General features: G+C 40.4%; 2 protein-coding genes and 1 long non-coding RNA gene across 3 annotated transcripts; 2 read left to right on the top strand and 1 right to left on the bottom strand.

Moving 5' to 3' along the window:
• Positions 1–3,935: 3,935 nt before the first annotated feature.
• Positions 3,936–4,631, bottom strand: LOC105181922 (uncharacterized). The gene is made up of 2 exons (XR_003113862.1): positions 4,577–4,631; positions 3,936–4,470 (listed from the first exon to the last, which is right to left on the bottom strand). It is a non-coding gene; the product is annotated as an uncharacterized LOC105181922 (long non-coding RNA).
• A 14,480-nt stretch (positions 4,632–19,111) lies between these two features.
• Positions 19,112–20,599, top strand: LOC112589908 (uncharacterized). The gene has a single exon (XM_025304924.1). The coding sequence runs from the start codon at positions 19,112–19,114 to the stop codon at positions 20,597–20,599; it is 1,488 nt and encodes a 495-aa protein (XP_025160709.1).
• Positions 20,600–22,097: 1,498 nt separating this feature from the next.
• LOC112589907 (uncharacterized) lies at positions 22,098–22,865 on the top strand. The gene has a single exon (XM_025304923.1). The coding sequence runs from the start codon at positions 22,098–22,100 to the stop codon at positions 22,863–22,865; it is 768 nt and encodes a 255-aa protein (XP_025160708.1).
• The last annotated feature ends 206 nt before the right edge of the window (positions 22,866–23,071 follow it).

Genomic DNA, 23,071 nt, shown 5'->3' with positions numbered 1-23,071 from the left:
CCCATCGCTTGTATCGTTCACAAATTGCTACTCGGCTCACATTCAACTTTTCTGCCAATTGTTTTTGAGTTTGTGTTAGGTCTTCATCCAATAACTCCTGCAATTCCGCATCTTCAAACGTTTTCGGCCTACCAGGACGTTTTTTGTCTTGAACGTTGAAATTACCACATTTGAATTGTCGAAACCATGTTTCACATGTTCTTATGGTTGGAGCATGCTCACCGTAAGTCTGTACCAGCAAACGATGACTTTCAGCGGCTTTTTTCTTTTGATTAAACAAGAAAAGTAATGCGTGCCGCAAATGCACGTTTTCAGGTACAAAACTCGACATTTTAAAAAAATTATTAATCTATAACGCTGTTATTTTGGCGGAATGTAACTTGTGTAGTTTTGAGGTTAATGTCAGTAGAATAAAATGACATATGTATCAAATCATAACATTGCATACTTATGGCTAGTGACATCTGTTACAAAAACCGGAAAGTAATTACCCACATACCTGGTAGACACGTTATTTTCTTAATCAAAAACCACAAATAGATCACGAACGTTACAATATTCACAACTCGATGAGGTTGTTACATTCTGCCGCATTCTACCGACGTACCTGCTATTTATAATCCTTTTCAGATGTACCTTTAACATGCAGTGCTTTCCATTGTAGCTGTCCATTGTAGTTGTCCTGTCGTATATAAAGGAGTTTCGTTGTGCTCTGAAATATGAGGAAAGATCGACGAGAAAGGAGACGTTTCCTTGAAAATTACATCGCGAATAAAAATTAATTATATGGGAAGTAAATGATAAAAAAGTCGCGTCTTTAAAACGTAATAATACCCTTGTTTATTATGTAAGTTAACGACATCAATTTTAGCATCATTTTTCCGAAATTGTATGGAAGCCGATTGTAATTTCGTAACATCTTCTATTATTCACAATAAAACATTTAGTTTTTAGTATAAAATTGAAAGTATAGGTTTTCTCTTGGGGAAAGGGTATAATTATATTTTAAATATCTCCTACTTTCTTGTCATTAGAAGAACGAGTTCATCCAGAGGAATGTGGGGGCGGCACTTTTTATTTACTTTACTTTTACACACATCTAACCTAATTTTATAAAACTTGTATAAAACATGTTACAAACATTTTATAAAATGTCTATTTTAATAGAAAAATACTTGGTAAAAGCAATGTGCATATGTCCGAAGTTGACATCCGTCGAGTATCGGCATCGGCTAACTTAACAAACGTAGGATTTTAGGAAGATATCTCTTATATACGTATTATATTATATACTTATTATATTATATATTATATATTATTATATTATATACGTATTATATTATATATCTTATATACGTATGTAAAGTGTATTGGGAACTTGAATAAGTTCTCTCTGTTTCCCGACAGATGGTTATCTTAGCCTTTTTGCATCGGGCAATACTACAGCCAACTTCATCGTGAAGCTCCACCATTAGGCTCGAAGTGACAGTATATGTTATTCCACCGAAGCGTAAACAACATATTTTTTCATAGCGTTAAACATGTCGAATTTCGTGCCAAAAAAGAATATTCGCGGGGAATTTTACTGCATTACTTTTTTCAAAACAAATCTGCAGCTGAAGCACATAGAATTCTTGTGGAGACTTGGTTTAGACGCTTTGAAAATAATGATTTTGATGTTGAAGATAAAGAACGCTCTAGCGTACCGAAAAAGTTTGAAGACGAAGAATTGGAAGTGTTACTCGATGAAGACTCATGTCAGACGCAAAATGAACTTGCAGAATCATTAGGAGTTGATCACACAACAGTTGCGAAACGTTTAAAAGCATTAGGAATGATTCAAAACCAAAGAAATTGGCTGCCGTACGAATTGAAACCGAGAGACGTTTTTTCACGTGTGAACAGCTGCTTCAACGGCAGAAAAGGAAAGGTTTTTTGCATCGTATCGTGACTGGCGATGAAAAGTTGATACACTACGATAACCCGAAGCGTAGAAAATCGTGGGGTGAGCCCGGCCATGCATCAACATCGACGGCAAAGCCGAATATCCATGGTTCCAAGCTCATGCTCTGTATTTTGTGGGATCAGCTGGGTGTAGTATATTATGAGCTCCTCAAACCCAACGAAACCATCACGGGAGATCGCTATCGCCTACAATTGATGCGTTTGAACCGAGTATTGGAGGAAAAACGGCTGCAATACGAAGAGAGACACGATAAAATAATTTTGCAGCATGACAATGCTCGGCCACATATTGCAAAACCGGTCAAAACCTACTTGGAAACATTCAAATGGGAAGTCCTACCCCACCCGCCGTATTCACCGGACATTGCTCCTTCCGATTACCACTTGTTCCGATCGATGACTCATGGCCTGGCTGAGCAGCACTTCCATTCTTATGAAGATGCCAAAAAATAGGTCGATTTGTGGATAACCTCAAAAGATGAGTCGTTCTTTCGACATGGTATTCGTATGTTGCCAGAAAGATGGGAGAAAGTAATGGCTAGCGATGGACAATACTTTCAATGACATGTTCTTTAATAATTTTTTTAAAGAAAGCATTCATTTTCACGAATAAACAGCGAGAACTTATTCAAGTCCCCAATACATAGACAGCTTTTATTATGAAAGAATGTAACAACATGATGCTCCTGCGAGACTTTGAATCGACGTATTTCACTACATCAACAATTATAATTCGCCAAATATTGCTATACACAGTTGAATCTGACAGTTTAAAAAGTTTAAAAAGTTTAAAAAGTGCACAATGTCTTTCACATATAATAAATTATAATCTAATAAAGTTGCTGTCGTAGCATTGTTAGATATTATTAATATTTGTTCCGTTTCGCTTGTCATTCTCCTCGATTTATTCTTGAATAGCCAAGCTCTTAGCGATTTACGCTTAGCGAGTCTCACACCTTTAACAAAAATTATATTCCACCAATAAATTATATTCCAAATAAAATAATCAAAGTATTTATATCTCATGTCTGTTAAACTATCTATCATTATGTGTGTTAACCTATTGTTATCTTTAACAATTATTTATGAAAATTATTTAATAACTGTTTATGAAAATAACGAAAACGTAATTACTTTAGTGAATGAAATTATTCTATTACTCGACATCTCCCATCTTTGTCTTGCCGTTGATTTTCTGGGCATTGCGATAGGTTTAGAAATTGTATAATATAAATCTCTGTAGGACCAGTCGGTAATAGCTCAAGTGTTTTATTCCATGGATCTTCGTAGTCTTCATCTTCCGTGTCTTCACAAATCGCTGGTGATAAAACAATCAAGATTAACAACGCCAGCGCGAGCAACACTTTCACGAAAAACTTCATTTTTAATGTCGATGTTTCGATGAAATATGCGATTGGCGGAATCGACACGTCGTTTTTTTAATCGAAAATCACAAATGGATCACGGACGTTGCAATATCAATAGCTCACTGAAGTTCGCTACATATTGCCATGTTTCACCGACAAACCTGCTATTTATAACCCCGCCGTTTGTAACCTTCAGACGATTATGTATATAGCTCTCGTGTGTGAAGCAATTTACAATACTTGTTTGTATGTTCTATGATATAGGTAAAGATTGATCAATGAGTTTCCTTGAAGACTATATCGCGAATAACAATCAATCATATGAGTCAGAGAAGAGAATGGTAAATGAATCGTGTCCTCAAAGTCTTATAAAAAGTAATGTAATAGTGTTCTTGTTTATGATATAAGTTAACGACATCAACCGTAGTATCATCTTTCCGAAATTTTATGGAAACCGACTGTAATTTCTTAACATCTTTTATTATTCGCAATAAAACGTTTAGTTTATCGTATAAACTTGAAAGTACAAGTTTTTTCATGGGGGAAGAATATAATTGTATTTTAAACACCTCTTACTTTTTTGTCAGTAGAAAAACGAGTCCGTGAAGAAGGATACGATGACGGCACTTTTATTTATTGTACTCTTACACACAACTAATCTAATTTTATGAAACATGTTATAAACATTTCATAAAATGCCTATTTTAATAGAAAAATTTCTGATAAAAGCAATGTGCGAACGTCCGAAGTTGACATTCATCGAATACCGGTATCGGCTAACTTAACAAAGGTAGGATTTTAAGAAGATATCGTTTGATATACGAGTATAACGCGCGTGTGGGCTGCTTCTTTTTTTATAAAAAAAATGCAATAACACCATTCTCATGCAACACTTTGCATTATTATATTTCTCCGCAATCCATCAAACATTCATACTTATTATTATAATTGTGAGGTTGACAGCTTAAAAAGTGAACAATGTCTTCTATGTGCATGCAATAATGTATAATCTGATGAAATTGCCATCGTAACATCGATATGAATAATATTTGTCCTGTTTTGCTAGTCATCCTTCTCGATTTATCCTTGAATAACCAGCGATTGTCTCTTAGCGATTTTCGTCAAGCGGATTTTACTCCTTTTGAAAAAATTATATTTTAGGAATAAAATAACTAAAGTGATTTTGATTCACTATTAAACCTATTTTTAGCTATTATTCGTGAAAATAATGAAAACGCAGTTACCTTAGTGAGTGACATATTCTACCACTCGACAGTTCCCATCCTTGTCCAACCGTTGATTCTCTGGACATGATCCACCAATGTATCGAAATTTTATAAAAAAATTGTTGTTGACTGTTGATTCTTCATCATAGATTTGACAAATCGCCGGTGACAAGACGATCGTTAATAATGCCGTCGCGAACAACATTTTCACGAAAAACTTCATTTTTAACGTCGCTGTTTCGATCAAGCGTTTGATTGACGGAATCAACGCGTTATTTTCTTAATCGAAAATCATAAATGCGTTACGGATATTAAAATCTCAACGACTCATCGAAGTTCGTTACTTACTGCCGCATTCCACCGACGTACCCGCTATTTATACTGCAAAGAAGTAGAATAATAAGGCCGGTTGTAAAACCCAGGAATGCTGAGGAGTACGCGGGGAAGCGGGGAACTCAGGGCGCGGCGTATGACGTCGCGCGGGAAAGGGGAATTCATGGTGGGACGTCATGCAAGATGACGACCGTGACGTTACGCATACGTCACGAGAAAAAAAACGTTTTGGGATGTAGGTAGACTCGAACCCGGGCCCTCGTTACTACCTAATACTCCAAAGCTCCTAAACCACTGTCGCCTGTTGCTATTAGACGTCTAGTCAAGGTTCTTAGAGTGGGCATGATGACGTCACGAGAGAAAAAACTGTCGGGATGCTGCTAGGACTCCAACCCGGGCCCTCGTGGTTATTACCCAATGCTCCAAAGCTGCTAGACCCCCGTCGTTTGTTGCTAGTAGATGTCTAGTGAAGGTTCTTAGAGTAGGCATGATGACGTCACGAGAGGAAAAATAAGTCGAAACTAGGTCAGACTCAAACCCCAGATCCTTCGTTTACTGCGCCATATCGAACGTCTATCGAACGTCTATTGAACGTCTATCGAACGTCTATCGAACGTCTATCGAACATCTATTGAACGTCAATCGAACATCTCTCGAACGTCTAATAAGTATCATACTGCAAAGAAGTATTTTTATCAACACAATTACCATATAAAATCCTAAGAAAGGGGATAAGGGAAAGTTGGAAGAAACATCTGTACATTTGAAATAATGATTTATTATATAGCGTCGTACAATTTTCTTCGAGACCACCAATTGAAAATATTTAATACATTCTGTAATGCGCAGTTTTTCATATGATTATTACATCGAAAAGTATTATTCAATTTTTGCAGGGAAGGCATATCATCGTAATCGGTATCCATGGTCTTAATGATCACACTGCTTCTCGCATTGTCATCCAGAAGTTGTAACAGCCATTCCCGCTTCTCATGTCCCTTCACATACACAAATTGAGATGCATTGTCTTCAAGCTCGTCATACATATCACCCGCCATAGCTGCAGTAACCAGATGTTTAGCTCTGCAGTATTTGATGGTTCCATCGTTCCATCGTAATCCATGATGATTAGCAGTTAACCAGTAGGCCCTCGATTTGTCCGATCTTGTGAGCAGATGCCATGGCATCGGACTCGTGAAGATGTAGTGCGAAAGAATAGTTCCGTTCTTCAGTATCGCCACTTCTTTTACAATAAATCTTTTTCCAACCATGAATCCTTGCAAGTCGACAAATGTCGGAACATCCATGGTGAAATATTCTTCGACACGTCCAGGAGAGAAATGCCGTTTATAGCACTTTGTTTCGTGTATTATTCTTTTCTCATATATACTTTCCAATGTTAGTTGAGTTTGCGCACTATGTCGGTTAGCGGGCTGTATTCAACTACACGATCATGCAGGATGAGACAACACGCAGTAGTATTCGCCGGTATATTCTCCTTACACTCAAATTCTATCCGCACATCCACAGTGGTATTCTTGACGGACTCATATTGATGCGAACAATCGATCACCACGAAAGGACCTAGCCGCAGAAGGTCGGTAGTTGTTAACCATACCTCAGCACTGTCGTATCCATAATACGATTTACGAAAACGTCTATACATGTAAAGTATTGCGTAAAGTATTGCGTATTTATTTTTTGCAAAGTCCAAATTCATGTCATCGTACGGATAACACTCTGAATTCAGATAGAGCTTCGCGTTGATCAATTTGCAGTCATCGAAACAAGTTATATTTTCTGATATGACATTCTTCCGGCCAGTCTGCAACGCAAAGATAACGTATCGAGGTTTTTCTAAATTAGTAGCAGTTTTGACGGTCCACTGGTGTTTGGTCGTGCTTTGCAGTAGAGGAAATTCATACAGATCCCACGAGCGGAAACTCATACTCAAGTATTGTCCGTTCTCCAAAGTTTTCAGCATTGAAAGTTTATTGATATCGTTCAAGATTACGTGAGGCATTCGCCATTGTATCTTGAATAGCTCAATCTTAGGATCCAGCGTTGGAGATCCTAATAGACTGTTGTTGTCGCTGCGCGATCGTAATAGAATCAATTCGTGACGCGCCTTAATCACTATACGCTTGTAGTCTTCACAGAATCCTAGCAACACGCTGAGTGGTATGCAAAGATTGAAGTACCCGTCCGGCGAAATAGTGTCAGTCGTATCTCACGCGGCATTTTTCATGACAGCATTTTCGTCTAAAGATATCGATATATAGTTTTTGAGCGTTGAAGTTATTCCCACGTTTCTGTTACGATCAATCTCCACACCATCCAGTTCATAACGGATCTCATCAAACATGAATGCAATGCAATTATATCCCAACGTTACAGTCGCACCATCGACTGCAACTTGTTTCGTCACCTTCCCCTCGACATAGAGATAACTCTCGCATGGCAATATGTATAAATCCTGCTGCTATATGGGTATTCGTATCTCGTCACTATATCCAAACGTTGTATTAGCGTATGGATTGTACGTATGTGTCTCAATCTTGACGATGCGGTCGTCAAAGACCGGTTCACTTTCAATGTTCAAAATATCAATCATCTTTCTCAATCGTTTCGTACGATGAATCCCAGAGATTTCAAAAATTCAACGTTAAACGCGCTGAGTTTCTTTCGAACGAGGGATTTTGTACTGTTAATCGCGCGTCTCGTAAAAAATATATTTCCCGCTTGTTTCTCCTGTTCCACTTGATTCACCACAAGCATTTCATAGATTACGTTTATTATCGTCGCCGTCGTACATGCAATCTAATAGTAATCTCTTCTCCACAAAAATCGAGCGATTGTCCTTCTTGATCGACGACACACACCGTTAAATCTGTAATGCTTCGTGTGATGATTGGAAGGTAAATAACATGTACCGGCGTTTCCGATATCCTGGTGGTACTTTAGGCGAGAATTCATGTATCGTATGTACACGCATACTGTTACTGTACATACCACTGACAACGCTGCATTCTATACGAATGATATTCACGTTGATAATCTTGTGCGTCTTGATAATCGGTGCGTCCGATTCGTACCATCAGTGCGATTCTAATACACGGCTTGATGAGAATCCTAAAAGCGAGCCAATGTTGTTTGGTTTGCTCAAATTTATCCTACAAGCCCATTTTATTTCACTCTTCATCGTATTATTATTGGCACGAATTATTATAGGATATTCATTATCATCATCTCTATATGGGTTATTTTTGGAACGCACTGTTTTTTGAGAATGTGAAATTGCACGTTTTAGATATTCGTATATGGCGCGCAATTCGTACGATCCTTCAGGAATCGTAATTTCTTCGTCGTTAGCACCATAGTAAAATTTATTATTCAATGAATTTACATTTGGTATCGTATTATATGTTTCAAAATCCGTTAAACCAAGCTCATAATCACCGTCGCTCAAATCTACAGCAGGAAAATAGCTCACCGTAAGGACGCTACTGTTGCCAGTCAACGTAAGCGTTAGCGACATGTTCGCAAAATGCCAAGCGAATATTGACTGCTGTTAGTGGAATGTCGTCATTTAAATCCATATCGATCTTCTACCGTTTGGAGAAACTATAAGCACAAACATTCGAGAGACATTCGATAGACATTTGATAGATGTTCGATAGACGTTCGATAGACGTTCGATAGACGTTCGATAAATGTTCGATAGACGTTCGATAGATGTTCGATAGACGTTCGATAGACGTTCGATAGACGTTCGATAGATGTTCGATAGACGTTCGATAGACGTTCGATAGACGTTCGAGAGACCTTCGATAGACGTTCGATATGGCGCAGTAAACGAAGGGTCTGAGGTTTGAGTCTGACCTAGTTTCGACTTATTTTTCCTCTCGTGACGTCATCATGCCTACTCTAAGTACCTTCACTAGACGTCTACTAGCAACAAACGACGGTGATCTAGGAGCTTTGGAACATTGGGTAGTAACCACGAGGGCCCGGGTTCGAGTCTAGTAGCATCCCAGTACAGTTTTTGTCGTGACGTCACGGTCGCCATCTTGCGTGACATCCCACCATGAGTTCCCCTTCTTCGCGCGACATCATACCCCCCGGCCTGAGTTCCCCGCTTCCCTGCGTCCCCCTCAGCACTCCTGGGTTAGAACCGGCCCTATTATTCTACTCAAAGAATCTTTCTATCATAGTTTAAGATAATTTATTTGTTTGTGCGGTTTAGATTACGACGTAGAAAAACAATCAAGTTATCCTTGAAGACTACATCTAATAATAAAAATCAATCGTACCAGTTAAGGAAGAGTATAACAAAAGAATCAGGCATTTAAAGTCTTGTAAAATGTGACGTAATAATATTTTTGATTATTATGTAAATTAAGGACATCAATTGTAAGTAGTATGGGGATAGGTGTGGCCAGTCAAAACATTCCCCCTCCACTCGACCCTTCGGCGCCACTAGACCACGCCCACCGGCGCCGAAGGGTCGAGTGGAGGGGGAATGTTTTGAATGGCCATACCTACCCCCAAGGCTGAGAATGGCGGAAATTTGAATCACCGGAATAAAAATTAGAGCGTAATCTGAATATTAAATTTTTATTATTCAAATTAAGCGTTGTTGTGATTCTTAGCTCTTGGTCAGCTGGTTAATTTGCATATTACTGCTGGAAAAATCTCCTAGGCACTCTGCGAGACTCGAACCCGGGACCTCACGGCTCTTCTTGAGTTAAACGTCTTTACCACTGCTCTACTGCTAACTCTGTGGTAGAAAGTGGTTTCACGGCATATGGTTATATGCAAAACGGTTTGCACACTTTTTATCGAGTGAAATTGCTGCGCATCCAGCTGTCAAATATGAGAGCTACTGCTGACATATATGTGCGGCATTCGGTCCTAACAAGAGACGAAAGTGACAGTACACGGTGACCGTAAATGTATTGCGTATTATTAATAAAGATAAAGATTAGATTATATACGACGTTGCATGTATAAATTTTCCTTTAATTTATTTTAACGTATAATTATAATTAGTAGTATAATCTAAGAAGCAAATTTACAAGCGGGATAATGAAAATAATTTAATAATTCAAAGTTTTTCCGGCGGTGCAGCCTTACATCGGTCTTTTGGTTTTAGCTCTTTCGGCTGAAACTTCTGTTCGCGTAGAGCATCGCGGCGACAACTATGAACGATGTCTTCAATTTCTGCGAGCGCAATTCTGCGATCGAAAAGTGTTTATTTTAAGACGACTTTAAGAAAAGTATTCATATCGTGATTAGTCAATTTCTTACTGCTTACATTTTACTGCATACTCGTATTGCCATAGAATGGATCTCCGATTTCAACGCTACCGTTTGGCTCCGGACAACGTAATCTCGGTTTTGCTCGTCTTTCGTTTTGCTCGTCGTTTTGATAACGTTGCGCTCTTCAACATTATATCCATTTTACTGGACTTAGGTTTCTCCAACTGTGATTTATTTTTGTGATTTGTTAGATAGATAGATAGATAGATAGATAGATAGATAGATAGATGAATGGATAGATGGATAGATAGATAGATAAATAGATTCAATAAATACGCATCATTTTCTGGAGAAGTTTTTTAAGAGTTTGACAAGAGGTAGAAGAACGAGAAGTAAAATGACGGGAGGTTTGTGTGCATTTTTATAAAAATTTTGAAAATTTATAATTTTATCGATGGGTTTTGCCTTATTCATCTCCCTTTCACACTACACTCATTCCAGACTCATTCTGTTCATTCAATCTCATCATTCATTCACCGAGGATTGTCCATATCGCATTCATATAACATTTATACATCATAATACATTCTCGGAGGTGCACTTAATAACGAGTGACACCTCCATTGTTGTCAATCACACTATTCAATCTTTGGGGTATGGATCTTATTAAATTTTGAAATAATTCCGGCCTGGTACGAAAACGTTCCCATTGGGTCAAAACATGTTGTTTGAGAATTTCACGTGAACGTGTGGTTAGTGGATCCCATTCTTAGACTATCATGCCCCAAAGATTTTCAATGACATTCAGGTTGGGCGATTTTGCTGGCCACTCCAACGTCCTGATGTTGGGTTGTGCAGCCAGCCAATCGCGGACAACCCTCGCTGTATGCACTCCAGAGTTGTCTTGAACAAAGTTGACGATTGGTATGTCATTAAAAGTTTCCGCAATATATGGAATCATCACATTAGCTAATATGTTAATGTATTCCTCGCTGTTCATGCGGGACATGGTACGTACCAGTGGTCCAAGACCACGCGAGGAAATACATCCCCAAAAAGCCAAGGTAATGCGTCCACATTTTTGACGGAAACGTACATTTTGATGATGATACCTCGTCCCCATTGTTCTCCACAACGTCATTCGTCCAGATTCATCCGTGCAAAAAGTTTTTTCATCTGAAAAAATCGTATCCATCCATTCATTCTCCCATGCCAAATGATATAAGGCAAAACCCATCCTTTGCTCCATGTGTCGTGGATTTACATTTTCCCTTTCCGCAGGACGACAAGACTTATAACCATTTTCTTTTAACCTGCGTCCTATTGTTGTTCTCGATATGTTTAAGTTTAACCTTTCTTTAATTTCGCGAGTTGATCGAAAGCCGTTTTCTCTAATAGAATCAATTATGTTATTATCTTCTTCCTCCGTCGTTTTCCTCCTTCTCCCGTGTTGAATGTTAGGCTGGATGTGCCCTTCCGCCTCATATTGTTGCAATATGTTGTAGACTGTGCGTCTCTACAATAGAATGCACTAATTTAATTGTCAAAATATGAATTTTTATAAATCTTATCTTTCTACATTCTTTTTACAAGTATGCCTAAGAATAATGTATATTTCTTATTATATCTTACTTTTACCATATTTTAAGCATTTAAGCGTATTATTTTCGCGTATAATAATAAAAGTACTATTAACTATAATTACATAACATTATAAACTTATACAGATATTCAATAATCCTGCGATTCTCGTAGGCGAAAGACCTGCATTTGCATACGCCAGTATTTGGCCTCTTTTCATCTCCGATAATGGAGCAGGCATTTTATTTTGTTTTTATAACGATAGCGTTGATAGACCTTTGAGGTTGTGTAATTGTGAAAAAACAAAAAAAGTATCATGAATAATTTCACAACCTTAAAGGTCTATCAACGCTGTATGCACTCCAGAATTGTCTTGAACAAAATTGACGATTGGTATGTCATTAAAAGTTTAAATTAAAAGTTAAAATTGTACACCTCGTACGCTGTATAATTTTAACTTTTAATTTAAACTTTTAATTTTTTAATTTTTAATTTAAAAAAATTTTTTTAACTTTTTTTTATTTTTTTTATTAGTACATTCTATTGTAGAAACGCACAGTCTACAACATATTGCGACAATATGAGGCGAAAGGGCACATCCTGACATTCAATACGGGAGGAGGAAAATGACGGAGGAAGTAGATAATAACATAATTCATTCTATTAGAGGAAATAGCTTTCCATCAATTCGCGATATTATATCTAGAACAACAATAGGACGCAGACTAAAAAAAAACGTAGAAATCGGAGATCCATTCTATGGCAGTACGGGTATGCAGTAAAACGTAAGCAGTAAGAAATTGACTAATTACAGTATGATTACTCTTCTTAAAGTCGCCTTAAAATAAACACTTTTCAACCGCAGAATTGCGCTCGCAGAAATTGAAGACATCGTTCATAGTTGTCGCTCAAGACCGATGTAACTTCTTTCTTGCACCGCCGGAAGAACTTTAAATTATTAAATTATTTTCCTTATCCCGCTTATAAATTTGCTTCTTAGATTATACTACTAATTATAATTATACGTTAAAATAAATTAAAAGAAAATTTATACATGCAACGTCGTATATAATCTAATCTTTATCTTTATTAATAACATGCAATATATTTACGGTCACCGTGTACTGTCACTTCGTCTCTTATTAGGACCGAATACCGCACATATATGTCAGCAGTAGCTCTCATATTTGACAGCTGGATGCGCAGCAGCAATTTCACTTGATAAAAAGTGTGCAAACCGTTTTGAATATGAGCATACACGTAGAATGGTGAGAGGTGTGTGTGTGTGCGGTTAGTGCGAAGATTCTGAAAAAATCCTGTGTCCTTAGCCGGATTCGAACCTGGGTCCGCGCTGGCTTTCGAGTCAAGCGTCTTATCCCCTACGCTACTGCTATATCCTGATAGAAATTAGCTATATTGTGTACATATGAAGAGTATTGACGTCATGCGTGAAAAATTTGGCAAGTTCTAGAACCTACGGGACTCGGGCCCCCCACCATGAGACCTCGGCTCTCGACTCTCGTGAGCGCGTGCGAGCATGTTCGAGCAGCTAGAGATCATTTCGAAAACAAAAACTACCCAGCGATTGTTGGAAGACGATACCTCCGGCCTATCTTTACCTAAATATTTTTACCTGTCCACGTCCCCTCGCTTTCGAACTTATTTTTATAACGGAATTTGTTACCTCGAACTGGAAACCGCGGGGAAGAGGGGAGAAATGAAGAGAAAGGAATGCACAATATTTTTCATAGAATTCACATTTTATTTTTCATGATTAGGATGAGACATTTATTAAAATTGCTCGTACAATTTTATTTAAATAAATCGAAGTAATTTCTTGAAATATAATGTGGAAATAAGTATCTAGAAACGTTAAATCTTTTAATTGCCGACATACATTTTGCTCGATTTCCTGATAGTTTGCGAAGAGCGTCTGTTTTACGATGTCCTCGTCTAAGTTTTTCTTGGGAAGCCTGAGTTCTATCTCCGTTACGAGAAACCGGGCACAATCGTTTACAAGTTTTGCAAACGTTTGCAGCTGTTCACATCGAGCGTCAATACATTTTGTTATCAGTTCTAACCCGTCAAAAGATGTTGCCTGCATCACGATGTTTACCATGTAGACTTTTCGTTTCTTCGTCGGCGGCTGCTGCCCCTGGGTCGAATCGGTAGACATCCTCTTCGATGCGGTGTTCACCTCGGTCGTTTTCGTATTTTCAGTCACCATGATCGCCCTTGCCCCATACGCCGTGGTAAAGGTGATGGTCACATCGTTGATATGGACGGGCTCCGGCACGGGCCTGGTTACCGAATGCAAGTAATCGCCTATGTGTTTCATGTACTCCTTCAACTTTTCCCATGTGGCGAAGTCGAACTGGATCCCTATAGAGGTATTGCCGGATAGTTTTATTGAAGGCTCGAACATTGTCCCATCGTTTGAAGCCCGCAATCCGATTTGCATCCTCTTGGTATCCGAAGTGTTGAGGGGATAAGTGGTGGAGAGAAGCATATAGCTCTCATAGCGTGCCTTGCCAGAGTCACCATACGCGATCTTCTTAAATTCAGCGTTTGCTGAAGTTTAGTATTCGCCATTATGTTTCTCACAAGAACTTATTATCCCACAGGTGAAAACACAGGAACTAATATACTTCGTCTCACGAAACGTGTGCTAAGACTGAAGAAGCTCAAATGGTTGGGCCCTAGTCCAATGGGCTTCTTATAGGAAAAGAAAAGTGGAGGGGTAGTTCTGTGAGCATACAAATAAATTTATTTCTTAATATTTGTTAAATAATTCAGTCTAGAACGTTTTAGAATTTCTCAGAACGGAGCATACGTGTTCCTACAGGTTTCACGATGTCGTGGGAGCAGACGTTATATTTATCGAAGCGGTGGATGGGAAAATACATTTTATGGTTTTTTGAGAAAGTTCCCAATCAGGCTCTATTGTAGTCAAAACCGATTGTACCGTCCATCCTTACATCTAAATTTATATTTAGATAAACACATTTCTACAAATCGTTTGTGTAGGCCGCAAAGGAATGACCCACATTTTTCATATCCGAGAATTTATAAAAACGAGAAGAAAGAAGACATTCTTTTGCGCTCGCGATAAGGTTTATTCTTTTTTCTTTTGTGACTGAACGGAATGCGTGAACCCTGCAGATTCTGACGATTTTATGTTATCGCTGGAATAGGCATTATATTTGCCAAATCAGCGGATGAGAAAATGCCCTTTACATCTCTTTTGTGAACCGAAGTACTATTCTAGTCAAACTGCTTATATTTCCTTCCATGCATCTAAATTTAGATAAACAGATAATTCTACAAACATTTTTCGTGTAGGGCCTAAGAGAACCGCACGGACCTCGCATTTTTCTGAGAATGCGAAATATAGATATGAGAAGAAAAAGGTTTATTCTTTTGTAGCAGGAATAATGTGATTCTTTAACAGATAGCGAATTCCGCGATAAAACTAGATGGGTATATTGCCGAAAAAGCGTTAGTATAGTTAGCCCCACCTTATTTACACAGGCATTCGTGGAGGTTTCCCAAAATTTTGGAAGATCCATGTTATATAAGAGTGTTCGAAGCTGCTGCGACGTATTTTATTGTTTCCATCGCTTCGAACAACATTCCTATTCCGTGGTATTCGTGAACGTATAAGATGTCGCAGCTTTTCGAAATTGTACGTGACTGTATAATCGCAGCGTCTGTAGCAAATCCGATAATCAAACGGGGGAAATATCTGTGCGAACTCGCGAGTGATAATGATGAGAAGATATATGAAGTGTTTTATAAATTCGCGGCCATGTGCAGTAGTGGCGTATTGGCGATGTTATTCGCTTGTGGGCAATTTAAAAATAATCCTCGCCTGTATGGGATCGCAGTCGAAATTGTAGAAGCGAGAAGATTACTCGGACAGAATGAAGAAGATATTGGCGACCGTGTTCAGGACATGCTCCTTTCCGCATTGTAAGTAATTTCCTTTCGCTGTGATGTGACATAAAGAATAAGACTAATAAATGCTGGTGTTCACGAATACGTTCTTGTGTTCTTCATTTTCTCAGTTCTCACCAATACTGTACGAAGCGGAAATCCAAAAACCCGCTCTCGCATAAGGCTTCCTCGTCAACGAAATCTGCCCGTGAGTATAAGGAAAAATAAGTATAAGATTATTCTCTTGTAGAGTCTCGTGTTTAATATCGAGTTAAATTTTAACAAGTCGTAATAAAATAGCGAGAACTGACAAAGATATCGGCTGCAATATAAATGAGGACGGCATTGATGTTAGTCATGACAACGCTGTTCACGTCATGAGTAACATCATCGAGTACGATGACAACGGAGTCGATGAAACGACGCTAGACGCAAGTGAAGCTGGCGAAACCCAGGATTTCCGAATCTTGCAGTCTATACTAGTTGAAGGTAAGAAAAGGTAAGAGAAAATATCTTATACTCTTAGCTGTATTTTTATTCTAATTGTGTGTAAAATTTATACCTGTATAACATTTTCAATTCATATTTACAGTACAACAGGGTAGTGAATACGAGCGTTCGAAAGAACATCGAAGGGGCAAAAGCGAAGACCAAAGAGCGTGCGAAGCGACAGCAAAAGCCGACAAGGTCAACAATCGTGAGTCCTTATATAAATGTATTGAAATACTTGGGGAAACGTCGCGTAATTATAGAAAATTTAATATTCTCGGGAGAGAGTCGAATATTCGAATTCTCCCACCTCCAGAAGGAACCAACATTACCGAATATTTAGAAAATGCTTTTCGGGAAATCCACAAGTATGCGGTAAATTCGGGTGATGCGAACAACTACGTGGGATTGACGCTTGCTTCTTCGGACTTAACGCGGGGTCCTGTGGGTTTATCACTTCGTCCCGCTCGGGACTTGACCTACAACGAGATTTGGAATCTCGTGAATTCGTTAGCGCAGAGTGCCGGAGGCCATGATATTTTAGAACATTTCAAAATTAATATTTTCAATGTCGCGATACCTTCTGGTCGTGGAAAGAAATCATATAAACTAACTCACGAAGATATAGCGAAACGCTCGATTCTTACTATAAACAACTTTGACAATTTGTACTTTCCCCGTTCGCTCGTTGCTGCGATAGTGTACAACGAACGCGGCAATGTGCGCACAGAAGAAATACATGATAAATGGAATTCCGTGAGGAAGCAATATTCTATTAGCTTGTTCGGAAAGTTTGTTTCAAATTTCGCGCGCTCCACATTTCTATGTAATCAATAAGAACGAGGGCGCTCTAAACAATTTTATGTTTGTTAACAAACATTCCCGGATCTATGAGCCCGCTAAGGAAACTTCGCAGATCTTCCTAAGTGCAACTATTTCGTCAGAAATCAGTTTGAAAAGTGGAGAACCAAAAAGTCCATTTTCATCATGTGATGCTATATTGCTTTAAACGTGGCTTCACGGCTTCGCAGACTCTGAATGAGATGTTCTCAGTATATGGAGATGCCTGCGTCACTCACCAGACAGTTCGAAAATGGTATCGAAGATTCGAAGCTGGCGATTTCAACATGGAAGATCAAGCTCGCTCAGGCCGGCCTCAGGAGGTTGATGAAACGCTTCTTATGGATCTCGTGCACGAAAATCCTCGAGTGACAGTTAGAGAACTCGCCGACACTCTGCACAAGTCTGTTTCCACCGTGCATGACCATCTGAAGAAGCTAGGATTCTCAAGTCGACTGGATGTGTGGGTGCCGCACGAAATGAATGAACGGCAGTTGCTGGAACGTGTGAACGTCTGCGATATGCTGCTTCAACGGCACCAAAAAGAAAGAAACCGTTCTTGAAGAGGATCATAACAGGCGATGAAAGTTGGATCCTATACAATTATGTTAGCCGCAAAAGGTCGTGGGGAACCAGCGACGCGTCTACGTAAACAGTGGCCAAGCCGGGGCTTCACGCGAAAAAGGTTCTTCTGAGTATCTGGTGGGATTTTAAGGGCGTGGTATATTATGAGCTTCTTCAACCAAACGAAACCATTAACGCGGCGAAGTACAGCCTTCAACTGGACGAACTGAAGACTGCCATCGCACGGAAGCGCCCTGAATTGGCCAACAGGCGTGGAATTGTTTTCCATCATGATAACGCCAGACCTCACGTCGCAATGTTTATCCGTAGGAAGCTGTTAGACTTCGAATGGGACGTTCTTCCTCATCCTCCATATTCTCCCGACCTTGCCCCATCTGACTACTATCTATTTCTTTCTTTAAAAAATTTTCTTCGGGACAAGAAATTCGAGTCTTTGAAAGTCCTCAAAAGTCATCTTGATAAATTCTTCGCCAATAAGAAACCTTTATTTTGGAGCAAAGGCATCATGCAGCTTCCTGAAAGATGGGCCAAGGTCATTGAACAAAACGGTATTTTATATTTGCTTCAATAAAGTTCCTCTTTGTGTAAAATATTGCGCTCTTAATTTATTTTAAAAATTTGAAACGAACTTTCCGAACAACCTAATATATTACAACGAGACCTAGCGGTCGAACTGACACAGAAAGCCTGTATACCTGTATACCTGAAGAAGGGTGTGATATTCCCGAGATCGAGCGTTTCCAGCATTATCTTGCCAGCAACGATATCGTGATCGTTGTTTATTACTTTAGCTCCTTCGTGGTGCGCCCCCCATGTACGATGGTAGCAGCGTACTCACCTCCCACGGGCGCGAAGCTAAAACGACTCTGAATATTATGTACTACGAAAAATCCCGGCATTATAATCCAATATTAAATTTAAGAGCTGCATCGGGCAGCCAAGGTTATTGTGTACGTTGTAATAGCGGATATAAGCCAGAAAGAGGGCATCGGTGCTCAAACGCATGCCCACGGTGTCGCGGCGTTTCAACGTGCGAGGTATCAGGCGTAGAACTAATACGATGTGCTGCGTGTCAACGTGAATTCTACGGGTCGGTGTGTTTCGAGCGTCATCGTGCGCAAAAATCGCTCCAAGGCACTTCATCTTTGAGCATCTGTAATATCCTGAGAGTTTGCAGCGACTGCGGCCGTTTGCGAAACTTGAGGAACAAACACAATTGCAATGAGATCTTTTGTCGTGTTTGCAACGCGCTGCAACCAATGAATCATTTATGTTATATGAAACTACTTCGATGTGACACTGGTACATCCGATACGATGAATCCGCAGCGAGTAGAAAACGAAAACGTAGATGATGACATTGGCGAAGCGACAGAAACAAATAAGCGCATAAAAAGTAATCGCATCGCATTTGTATTCTATGATTTTGAAACGCGTCAAGACGATACGATCGAAGGCACAGAAAACTCACGTTGTGACGCTCTGTGTTTCGCAGCAGATATGTGAAAGCTGCATGAATGTAGACGATATGGCGTTGCGATGTCGTTGGTGCGGTATACGCGAATTTATATTTCGAGACAATCCTGTGAAACAATTCGTCGATTTTGTCACGAGACCGAGGAAGAGTTTCAAACAGATCATCTGCATCGCACACAACGCAAGCGCGTTCGATGCGGAATTTATCCTACGGTATTTGGTCGAGAGCGGTAATCGCGTGGAACCTAAGCTTATTTTAAACGGTACGAAGATTATATTGTTAACTATTGGGCAAACGAAATTTATCGACAGTGTTAATTATATGCCTATGCGCTTGTCAGCATTACCAAAAGCCTTCGGGTTAAAGGATACTGCAGGCAAAGGCCTGTTTCCGCATTTATTTAACACTGTCGAAAATCAACATTACATCGGACCGATACCAGATGCAAGATACTATTCTCCTGAAACGATGAGACCGTCTGAGCGTGAGCGGTTTTTAGAATGGCACGAGGACATGGTGCGCAAAAACATAGAATTTGATTTCCAACGGGAAATTGTGAGCTATTGCCGGAACGATATCGATATTCTTCGACGGGCTTGTTTTGCGTTCCGTAAGATTTTCCTGGATCGTGGAAAAGTATGTCCGTTTGAAGAATGCACAACCATCGCATCTACGTGCATGAGAGTATTTCGTAAAAACTTTCTGCGTGAAAAGGAGATAGGTATTATTCCTTCGGGTGGGTATCGGCGTGTCAACAACCAATCCCGCAAAGCATTGAAATGGTTGTTGTGGATGGAGCACGAGCTCGGTCATACTATAACGCATGCAGGTAAATCTCGCGAACATCGCATACCGGAAGGGCTGCTTGTCGATGGGTATTACGAGACAACGAATCCTGCGCAAAGACACGTGTTGCAATTTCACGGGTGTTTTTGGCATGGATGTCCAGCGTGTTTCAAGGTGAGTCGCGATACCCCGCTCTCGACCACCGTGAAAGGGGATACTATTGAGTCGCGATACGAGCATATACGCGTGACAACATCTCGTCTACAGAAGCTAGGTTACATCGTAACGAAGAAGTGGGCGTGCGTCTTCGATCGGGAGTTACAGGACAATCAACCGATATACGATTTCCTTGCGAATCACTCGATGTTAGAAACTGAGCCTCTCGATCCTCGCAAAGCGTTCTTCGGTGGTCGTACAGGGAACATCGTCACCCGGTGCGATGTTGCGGGTACGGAGAAAATACGTTACGTAGACGTATGCTCCTTGTACCCGTTTGTCCTAAAGACGGGTTCTTTTCCGCTCGGTCGCCCGGACGTGTACGTGGGTGAAGAATGTTTCGCCTTGATTGGTATAGCCCCCGATTTTGACTTTAGCAGAGTGGAGGGGATCGTGCGGTGCAAGGTGCTCGCTCCGCGTGATCTCTTTCACCCTGTACTCCCATTTCGCGTTCGCGGAAAATTATTGTTCGCCCTATGCCGTAGTTGCAGCGAGACATTTTCTCAATCTCCGTGCACACAATACGCTCAAAGATAACGTACCGCTCGACAGAAGAGAAAAAAATCGCCTATCGCGTTACAAATCAACGTTGCGTCATATCGCTAATGATCGCGGTGATTGGAGAAGCAAACGGAGAGCGATAGTGCAACGAGGCGGATTTCTACCTTATCTTGAACCATGGAAAGAGCCAAGAAGATGGTACTGATTTCTACGGATAATCTCGAGAGATTGCAGCAACAGGCTCATACATCATCGACTTCAGCGTCGTCGTTGTCGTCTTCCTCGACTGCGATCCCCTCTGTTTTAACAGATAATGCCGCAACTGGGTTGAACATAGCACCAGTAGAGAATGAAAATACGGTGCGTACTCCGGGTTCCGTCCTGTCGCGTCTCGACGCCGAGATGCATAGAATTCTCAACTCTCCAGTCCTCGGAGGAGCGCGGGAAAAATGGAAATTGTATAGAGTACTTCAGCGATATCTGTACTTTTTTCGAGAGCGGGAAAAACACCGATTACGCGGAAAAAAGAAGAGAAGCCTGTTGTTGGTGAAGTCGACGATGATGAAAACGGTGGGGAAGGGGTAAATACCCCTCGCGAAGATGACGATTATGCTGACGGAAACGTGGTAGAAGAAAACGCTAGTATGGTTGTAAATGAAAATATTCCTAACCTAGAGACTGACATACATCGAACGTTGAACATTTCTCAACACGTACGAGACGAAAGACACAGTCGTCATCATCGCACCAGCGAACAGAAAAGCATCGGAAGAATACTGAATAAAGTGCCAAAAAGTTACCGGGCGCGCAAGCTGCTGACCCATTTGTGTGATGTGGCGGTACCCGGTCGATTAAGTTGGGACAGACAGGGAGTCGTGACTATAGATGATAAAATTCTGAGAGGATCGAATATCGTCGATCTCTTGAACGACGCGGCTCGCGAACGAAAAACTAGCAGAGCGGTAGCGAGAGTACAGTTTGCACGACTTTTGCGTGAAGTGAATACTCCCCCGGGATTTGTAGGAAATCAGGAATTACTGCAGGAAGACACGGAAGAAAATGATCTTTCCGCGAAATTGAGAGAAACTCTTCCGAGAGGTAGCAGTACCCCGCTCCCGTCACCTAACGATCAACTTTGGTCTAAACGTAAGATTGCCCAGACGTCGCTTGAGGAAAAGGATGATGAGGATGGACGAGCGGTGTTTGTAACAACTAATGAGAATAGAAATAAAACGCGAATGAGCGGTGACATTTCTAAACCAGCGAATAAAAGATCCATGATAGATTGGAACCCGTTAGAATTGAGTATAGCTTCTTCAACGGCTAACAACTATGCACATCGTCTTCCACCAACGAAGGGACGAACGTGCAAGCGCGCTATCGGGGAGACGTCTCTCGCAGGAGAAGAACGCGACGGGGGGCATGTACACGCAACATTTATAACTTCCGATCAATTAAGGCGTAAAACGCGTGTGAGCGACAACGCATCTAAACCAACGAGTAAAAGACGTTTGATCAATTGGAACACACTGGAATGACCGATCTCGCAAAATTCTACTACGATCCTGCATATTATGCGGGATACTCTACGATAAAAAATCTTTCGCGAGCAGCAGGACCCGGCTCCGCACGCGAAGAGATTATTCGTTGGCTTCAGTCGCAGGATGCGTACACACTTCATCGGCCGATACGATATAAATTTCCACGTTTGCATTACAACGTCACGAATATCGACGATCTGTGGGAGGTCGATTTAATCGAACTCGCTAATCTCCGAAATTACAACGAAGGCTATTGTTACTTGTTGACAATCATCGATGTGTTTAGCAAATTTGTCTGGGTAGAACCAATACGAAGCAAGTCTTCGACCAGTGTGACGGAGGCTTTTCGCCGCGTACTCTCAAGAAACGAAGGGCGGATGCCGACGTGGTTGCAGAGTGACAAGGGTAAAGAATTCATCGGTCAAGCATTTCAAAATTTTCTGAAAGAAAAGAACATATGTTTTCGCACGGTGCGAAATCCTGATGTCAAAGCAGCGGTGGTCGAGCGCTTCAACAGAATGCTCAAAGAACGCTTATGGCGCTATTTTACACACAAAAATACACGTCGTTACATAGATGTTTTGCAAGGCATCGTTCACGCTTACAACCACACTCGACATTCCACCATTAAAATGGAACCGGCAAGCGTCACGTTGGACAACGCACGCCTTGCTCGTGAACATATGCAGCAGCGATACCACCGTCTCGATGAACTCGAAGAAATCATAGTCGAGGAGCTAAATACAAAGTGGGTACATTAGTGCGAGTCAGTAGAGCGAAAGGAGTCTTTGAGAAAGGATATGAGGCAAACTGGACGGAAGAAATATTCCGGATTCACCGTATTCTCGAATGGCGAAATCCTCGTGTGTACGAATTGAGTGATCTATCGGGTGAAGTGATCGATGGGATATTCTACGAACAAGAACTGGCCCGGGTAAATAAAAACTTACAAGAAGAAGAGTTTATT

The sequence above is a fragment of the Harpegnathos saltator genome, unplaced genomic scaffold (genome assembly GCF_003227715.2).
Source record: "Harpegnathos saltator strain DR-91 unplaced genomic scaffold, Hsal_v8.6 scaffold659, whole genome shotgun sequence".
NCBI classification, from domain to species: domain Eukaryota; kingdom Metazoa; phylum Arthropoda; class Insecta; order Hymenoptera; family Formicidae; genus Harpegnathos; species Harpegnathos saltator.
Note: the sequence above shows the minus strand (reverse complement) of the source record. Positions and strands in the feature narration are given on the sequence as shown.

Coding starts and splice junctions, on each gene's coding strand:
- LOC112589908 (XM_025304924.1), top strand. CDS start 19,112: ATGGCGTTGCGATGTCGTTGGTGCGGTATACGCGAATTTATATTTCGA.
- LOC112589907 (XM_025304923.1), top strand. CDS start 22,098: ATGACCGATCTCGCAAAATTCTACTACGATCCTGCATATTATGCGGGA.